The sequence below is a fragment of the Lepeophtheirus salmonis genome, unplaced genomic scaffold (genome assembly GCF_016086655.4).
Source record: "Lepeophtheirus salmonis unplaced genomic scaffold, UVic_Lsal_1.4 unplaced_contig_8288_pilon, whole genome shotgun sequence".
Taxonomy (NCBI): domain Eukaryota; kingdom Metazoa; phylum Arthropoda; class Copepoda; order Siphonostomatoida; family Caligidae; genus Lepeophtheirus; species Lepeophtheirus salmonis.
The window spans coordinates 842-9,363 of record NW_027296297.1 but is presented as its reverse complement, the minus strand read 5'-3'; the positions used below and the strand labels follow the sequence as shown (position 1 = coordinate 9,363).

The 8,522-nt window shown below is 29.7% G+C and overlaps 2 protein-coding genes across 2 annotated transcripts; both read right to left on the bottom strand.

Annotated features, from left to right (window-relative positions):
• Positions 1-3,593: 3,593 nt before the first annotated feature.
• LOC139904720 (cuticle protein 8-like) lies at positions 3,594-3,893 on the bottom strand. Its single transcript, XM_071893976.1, has one exon. The coding sequence runs from the start codon at positions 3,891-3,893 to the stop codon at positions 3,594-3,596; it is 300 nt and encodes a 99-aa protein (XP_071750077.1).
• Positions 3,894-7,606: 3,713 nt separating this feature from the next.
• LOC121131550 (uncharacterized) lies at positions 7,607-8,190 on the bottom strand. The gene has a single exon (XM_040726968.2). It carries the CDS (start codon positions 8,149-8,151, stop codon positions 7,675-7,677), a length of 477 nt encoding a protein of 158 aa, XP_040582902.1. The 5' UTR covers positions 8,152-8,190; the 3' UTR covers positions 7,607-7,674.
• Positions 8,191-8,522: the final 332 nt, after the last annotated feature.

Genomic DNA, 8,522 nt, shown 5'->3' with positions numbered 1-8,522 from the left:
CTTCCTAGCTTATTACATGACTTATTTGTTGCAATTGGTCAAATAATTGACTGATTATATTTAATTTTGAAACATTTCTTTCAATCTATACTAATTTATTCAAGAACCACTTTGTCTATTTTTATCATTCGACGTTTGACCCTTATAACTTATTGTAAATATTTGTCTAAAGAAACTGTAAACAGAAAAAAATACATGTACAAAATTACTATCAGAGATCTCTAACTGTAACTGCTTTATTGTGTACTGGGCGACCGGGAGAGGCACATCAAAAGCTTCCACAAGGTACAAATCAAGGCCAATTAAACTAAAAGTATGCAGAGGGTAGTTGAAGGCACTTTGGAGGCAGAATATGTATGTTGACCGTCATTGGTCTTGCTCGTGAATTTAACAAACTGGCAGACCACCATGCACCAATTAGTGAAGGAAGACTTAAACTTTTATGCCTACAAGAGACCTCCTTGTCATACATTGAAGCCTTAGAATCGAGTCAAACGTGCAAAATCCTCCTTAATAAGGTTGAAAAACAAGACTTTTGGGCTCATGAAAGCCTCGACTCTTCTCCAATTGACTTTGGTATTTTTTTGGCACCTCAAGGCGAAGCTGGAGTCCAATACACATCAAAGACCAATTGAAGGCCAGCCATCATTACTGCTTGAGGCAACCTTTGAGACGATTTATATAAAGAACTCCCGTACAAATGTTATTACCCGGCTGGAACTGGTCATTTAGGCAAACAGCAGCTAAATTGATAGAGAATGTAAATAAGGCGCCCCTTGATTGTATTTATAAATTTAATTTACCAAATTTGAGGATATATTTTGAAATATAATTTTTTTTGAAATTTTGTAACAGTTTTAAATTTTAGAAAATGATAGAGGAGCCTGTACGAAATATCGTCTTAATTATTATCAATGTAAAAGTAATCAAAAGCAAAGTATTTCAATTATTGTAACTAATAACACAACAATTAAAAAAATAGTTTTAACAAAAAGTGCTACCTGAAAATACCATTGTATTTGGAGGTAGCACTTCATATTTTTCCTATTATTGAACATATTTCAAAAGATGGAAGAAATATGTATCTATGTAATTAGATACAATGTATAGTTTACTGAAAGATACATTTAAAGCAACAACAAACAACACTGGGCAATTGCATTTATGGAATTTATAGTTAACCATTTTGATTTTGAAAAAGCCATTGTGTATTAATATCATAGGCATTTAAATAATTTAAGGTAAGAAAAACAAAATTAAAACATTAGAATTTATTTCTTTTTTGTCATTGATATTATTACACATCTATAAGCAACCCACTTTTTAATTCTAAGATCAAGGCTGGTGGAGGGCCGGATGAAGGAGGAAAGTCAGCCATATTACTGCAGAAGTTTTGTTCTTCTAGGCAGTAATAAGCTATAATGAATTTCTTGATGCTTTAGACAGGATTAATGTAGATGCCAACGATCTTTGCAGACTTGTCGGAACTATTAACGGTGTAGAAGACCTTGTAGATAAAAATAACGGGGATGGAATCGTAATTTAATGCTATTGCAAATTTTGAATACCCACTCCGTATATTTGTTGAATCAAATTGATCAACCAATCACATTTTTGCACAAAAACTAATGCATACACTTATGCTGTTTAAATTTGCAAAAATAATAATTACATTTGATTAGTGTTATAAATCGTAAGTATTTTCTTTATGTAAAAAAAAAAACAGTCTACAATTAACATGGTAATTCTGACAATTCGATGACTGTTTTGAAAGAGTATTACAATTTTAACTCCGCAACAAATCCTGAGCGTTACTTTGCATTCATGATCACTCAAACTCATGATTCAACTTGATACTTATATGGCCTCATCTCAAAAATGAAAAATATTGATAGTAGTTTGACAATGAAAAACACTGTGCAGGTTGCCAACAAAAACAAACTAAAAAAATACTTAAGGTTTACAACTCTTTATTTAGTCCTATGCGATGATATTCTTTGTACACAAAAACAAAAGCAATACTACACATTTGCCCAGTATATGACAAACTTTCAATTACATTATTGAAATGCATATTCTTTATGAATGAATAAATACCCCAATATTTCATAAAACATCACAATATTTTTTTTTTTAAATATCTAACATCGCTATAAATCATACATTTAAAATATATAACATAAAATGTAATTGCAAAATTCATTTTAATCCAAAGATTTATTGTTGGTTTAATACTCGAAAAGTAGTAGAACAGGTTTCTCACCAACAAAATAATATTTTTTAATTCTGGTAAGTTAATACCATAGTTTTTCGTAATTTTCTACATTAAGAATTGATATCATATATTAATGATACATAATATTTTGTTATCGGTCTAAGTAAAGCAAATCTTTAGCTGAATGATTTACTATTTCCATATTTCTTTCCTCGACTTTTAATAGCATTAAAGTACTCATAAATCTTCTAAATATTGGTTAGATACTCGCATTACATATATATATATAACATAAAAGGGGGTTTTCCTTAGAAATTTTTTAAACTTGACATTACCTCACTTTATCTTGACTTAGTTGTCAGCTGTCGATGTTTCTGCCTATTTTTCTGTAAACAGTATTATGAATGTCGATGGGGGTGAAATTAGATGTAACTCTTGGTCAGCTGGAAATAATTTCCAACAATTAATAAATAAGACTCCCAGAGTTGGATAGAATGGGCAAACCACCAACTACTTCCCCCTTTGATAGAGCCATTCATCCTCTTGAAAGGTTTCAGACTTGCTGATGGCGTAGACGATGGTCCTGAAGACGCCCAACTGCTTTGATTACGTGAATGGAAATTCGTTGATAATGTTCAAGTGTCATTCTCTCGACTTCATGTTTGTTTTGTTTTGTAACTAATTGTTTATGCTTTATTATTATAGTTTGGACTAAATCAGTCCAAATTTTATAGTGATTTTTTCATCTAACATGCTTTTAATAATTAAGATGATCATATGTAATCAAATAAAATAAAATATTAGCTTGTAGCAGATATGTGGAATTGAGTAATATAACTCTGACTCCAGGCATTAATTTTGTGGTATTTTGTACCACTTCATTTTTGAAAATTTGCAAAGTTCATAACCTTGTTAAGTAGTCAAATTGTATAAGATTCTGGCAATGGTAATCTAACAATTCAAATTTAATTACTCTAAAAATATGGAATCTTTTTCTATGAAGGTTAGAAAATTTGAAATGTGATTTATCGCTTGATTATAATCTTTTTTTGGTGCCTATATTGATTTGACACTTGCTTAGAATTAAACCTTACAAATCTGATTCAGAATATAACTAGAGACTGTAAAATTATTGACATTGTCAAATATAAAACTATAAACAACAAAATTATCGAACAAAAAAGAATCAAACGGTCCGATATATAAACAATAACAAATATCCATACTTGTTTGAATAATGGTTTTACTGATTGAAAATATGACTCGAAAATACCTTAAATAATTTTTTGGTATTAAAACAAAAATATATAATTAGATAATTAAATTTATTTTTCAAACATTTCCATTTTACATTTCATGATAATAATTTTGATGGTTTTTAAGCATAAGAAGGAAGATATTGAGGTAGAGGAGCTGGTGGAGCACCATAGGCTGGAGCAGCAGGAGCAACAGGTGCATCTTCAGTGACAATATCAGCAACAAATCCACTTTCTCCTTCAACAGAGTAAGTCACAGTCATGATTTTACCATCAGCACGTAAGACCTTGTATTGACCAGAGACGGCTCCATCCTTAGATTCTTCTTCAGCACTGAAGTCACTTCCAGACTCAGTATCAAGAACAGCGTAGTTGAAAGCATAAGGAGGAATTTGCTGGGGGAGGTGGTGGTGGAGCTCCATAACTAGGTGGGGCCTCATAAACAGGGACTGGAGGAGGTGGAGCACCATATGATGGTGGGGCAGAGGGAGCTCCAGCAGCTACGCTAAAGCAATGCAAAGAGTGGCAAGTTTGAAAAACATCTTGATTTGACTGTGAATGATCTTGAAATGATGGTTTACTCAGAACAGCACCTTCCTTTATATGTTACGGGCAGAATAAAAAAAAGCGTGGTCCATCTTTTTTTTTTTTTTTTTTCTTTTAATCTTACTGATCTAGTTACAAATGCGTAATACTCTGGAAAATTGCTTGAAGTGTATCCATTTAAACAAAGGAAGAAAAAATTCCTTTTTTGAAAAAGAAACTGTAATAATCAAACTTATACTTATAGTAAGATTAAAAAATTTCTTCAATTCTTATAAATTCGTAATTATACAAATATACGGATATGCACTAATGTTATTTTTTTAGAATTTATATTCGTTCACATAATTATCGATTGTCAATCAAAATTTCAATGTTTATAGAATTGAAAAGCTATAAAGTATTAGACATTTGTTTAACATGGAGCTTGTATTTGTATAGCTTTTTGTAAACATAAAATTTGAAAAAGTGTCAAAATAAATTATAGTCTTAATAGATAGGTTATGGAAACGTGGAACTCCTGTAAAACATATTGTTTATGTCTCAATAAATCATATCTTGATAAGCTTAGACTCTTAATTTTTAACACAACATACCGGAAATATATCACCGCTTATATGAATCTATGTATTTTTATATAAGACAAAAAGTTTTTCCACAACTGAGTTTGTATCAATTTTCAGATGTTTCAACTGTCATTTTTGCAACACTAACAAAATATTAATTATGGGGGAAAATAATGAAAACCTGAATACATTAATACGAAATTAATTATCCTCAAAAAAAATGAGTGACGCCAAATAATATTTTGAAAGACTAAAAGAGTTGTGCTCCTTGTCTGTACTAATATTCATTCCAGTGGTTAATGATCTAAGTAGATCTCCACAAAGATACTAAATGGGATTTTGAATTGTCCAAGAATGTTGATACCACAAGTTGTTTTCCTTCGAGTTTCTCTATTCGCGATAAACCGACTTAGATCTGAAAGCTTTATTATTTTACGGACGTAACATAAACGATTTATACCAAGAAGAATGCTTAACAAGATTTAAAGTCTGAATTATGTTTGGATGATTTTAGAAATATATAGAGACTATTTCCCCATGATGTTTACATTGGCCATACAACACAAAATTTAATATAAACGATTGATGAACTAACTATTAAACTTATTATTAAATGGAAGTTAGGCTACATAATTATTTTTCATGGGTGATCACTTTTTCAGAAAGGAAGTCGCCAAGAGTATATAATTATGCAAATTAATAAAGCGCTAGTATTTTCCACATTTTTTTTTCTTTTACTAAATAAAATGAACATATCTCAATATGTTTATTTACTATTTTTTGATTGAATGCAATAATTTAATAACAAATATGTATCCAAATCAATTATATCTTCTTACTTTGAAGAAAACGGGCTTTACTTAACCAAAACAATAAAAATAAATATGTTTAGAGGATCAGTAACATTTATTTACATTAGAGTTATCCCTTTAGAAATAATAATATAACAAAAAATCTGAATTCTTTCACAAAAATAAAAATATTAAAATTTAAAAACTGTGAATATTTAAAATAATATATAAAGTCCAACATTACAATTATATCTCCCTAACAAAATTTGAATGTTTCTCTCTTTTCATTCATACGAGCAAACAATATTGGTTATATTTCATAATTAAATGGTAGCCCCTCAAAATGAAATAGTAATAATAACAGCTTTGGTGGATAAAAAACACTCATCAGACTACAAACTACAATAAAATGCTGAAGATTTACAATTCTGCGTGTAATTATATGGAATAATATCCTTTGTACGCCAATAAAAATGAAATATTAAATACATTTCAAGGAATTGACCCGTTCTTAATATTTTTTTAAAAGCATTCATGTATGAATAAACGCCTAATATTTCTTTGACATATTTAGTTAGTATGTACATTATTTTATAGAAAAATATACCACATAAATATAAAACTTTATTTACAACATATTACATAAAACATAACTTTAACATTCACTTAAAGCCAACGATTTGTATTGGTTTCATACCCTAAATGTAGTGCAACAGGTTTCTGATCAACAAATAATTAGTTTCTGCATCCGGGTTGTAAATTCCATAGTTTTTAATAAATTTTATATTAAAAATTCATATCATATATTTATCTTACCATATCACTGTGGAAAAGAAGCAAAGTTCTGCCTTAATTATATATAATTTCCATTTTTGTATATTCATCTTGAAATATCATTAAAAGTAAACATAAATCTTTTTTGAATATTAGGCACATACTCGTATTGAATGAAATATAAAAAATAATTTGGACTAAATAAAAGGGGTTTTTAAGTAAAAAGACTTTATTTAGTTGTTAACTGTCGATTTTTCTGCTTCTTTTATCTAACCAGTATTCTGAATGTTGATGGGTTGATTTTGAAGTAGCTTTGGTTAGTTGTGAATAATTTCCAATAATTATTGAATGAGAATTGACTAACCACAAACTGATTTTGTGTTTTATTTTCTATTCATATTGGGAGAAAAATGGCGAGATACAATAAACTGAACGATATGTGAAATGAATATTACTTTCCAATGCATGCAATTGCTAATATATATAGCTTATTTGTTATATCAAAAGAAAAATATAAAAGAGTTAAGTGAGTTTCCATTGTAAAAACAGGATAATTAAGTAAAAACAGCGGGGGAGATAGATATTTATATCACTTAAATATATAAAATAATCACACTAATGAACCAGGTGATCATTTTGGAGACGGGGGATTTACTCTATGCCTCCCTTCCATAAGCTCCGCTATTTGTAATCGTAGATAAAAAATCTTAAAGCGAAATCCAAAGTATAATATCAGCAATGACTAACAAATAAAATTGTAAGTTTAGGAGTGATCTGTCTAGGTATTAAGTAATATGGTGTGTGTTTTCATTTGAATACACTTTTAATAATCAAGTCGACGAGTAAGCAAATAAAATAAAATGTTTGTTGATAGCCAATATATATAATTTAGTATCATTTATTTGGTGACTTGAAAGACATGCAATTAAGTAATTCAAATTTCTAAAGACCCACATGTTTCCAATATTGAAGAATTGTAGTTGTTGACCCTGAATATTGGAAATATTGGGAATTTGTAATTTAGTTGATTTGCAAAAATTTCTCAAAATAAAGGAATTTTTTTTTGTAATTAAAATAACATTTTTTTAGAAAAATAAATATTGATCGTTTTGGTTGTATAATTATGAATGTTATTTGTGGCTTGATATTAATTATGTTGAATGTCTATATGAATTAGACATTTGAATTGAAATTTTGCCTAAAGGTTTGATACGGACTAGAACTTGAAAACATTGAGACTTCCACATCATTGCCTTTGTCTTACATACAATAAGTAATGTTGAATAATGTTTTGAAATTATAAATAAAACTGTACCGTATACTTTTCTTGTAAACCTTTTTCCAATCTACTTTTAACATTTTGCCAATAAAGATCTGAAAATGAATCTTATGTTTAATTATTCCTATTTTTTTATGAAAAATATGACTTCAAAAAACGTTAAATAAATATTTTTCTTTGAACATATTAAAATTAATTTATTTTTCAAACATTTCCATTTTACATTTTATGATAATAATTTTGATGGTTTTTAAGCATAAGAAGGAAGATATTGAGGTAGAGGAGCTGGTGGAGCACCATAGGCTGGAGCAGCAGGAGCAACAGGAGCATCTTCAGTGACAATATCAGCAACAAATCCACTTTCTCCTTCGACAGAGTAAGTCACAGTCATGATTTTACCATCAGCACGTAAGACCTTGTATTGACCAGAGACGGCTCCATCCTTAGATTCTTCTTCAGCACTGAAGTCACTTTCAGACTCAGTATCAAGAACAGCATAGTTGAAAGCATAAGGAGGAATTGGCTCAGCGGCTGGAGGTGGAGGTGGTCCCATATGAGGGTGGAGCAGGTTCGACAGGTGCTGGGGAGGTGGTGGTGGAGCTCCATAACTAGGTGGGGCCTCATAAACAGGGACTGGAGGAGGTGGAGCACCATATGATGGTGGGGCAGAGGGAGCTCCAGCAGCTACGCTAAAAGCAATGCAAAGAGTGGCAAGTTTGAAAAACATCTTGATTTGACTGTGAATGATCTCGAAATGATGGTTTAATGAAGAGAACTCCTTCTTTTTATAGATGTTTTGTTTTGTATAAATAACTGAGACAGGTTTTCATTTACCTCTATACAAATAACATTACATATCTTGAGTGTGTAGCCTAATAAACATGCCTACAAAAGAAATATATTAAATTTAATACTTAATTGTCATTCGAAATTTAAAATGAATTATTATTTAAATTAGAAAAATGGTGTACTGTAGTACAAGTAACTATTTATTACTTTTTTTTCTAAACTATGAAATCTCCTTTTTTTTTCTTCATGTACCATTGTTTCTAATCAATGTAAAAACATTTTTATGCACAGTTTTTAAAATATTTAAAA

Excerpts from the sequence above, each read along its gene's own strand:
- LOC139904720 (XM_071893976.1), bottom strand. The coding sequence starts at position 3,893 with ATGGAGCTCCACCACCACCTCCCCCAGCAAATTCCTCCTTATGCTTTC.
- LOC121131550 (XM_040726968.2), bottom strand. The coding sequence starts at position 8,151 with ATGTTTTTCAAACTTGCCACTCTTTGCATTGCTTTTAGCGTAGCTGCT.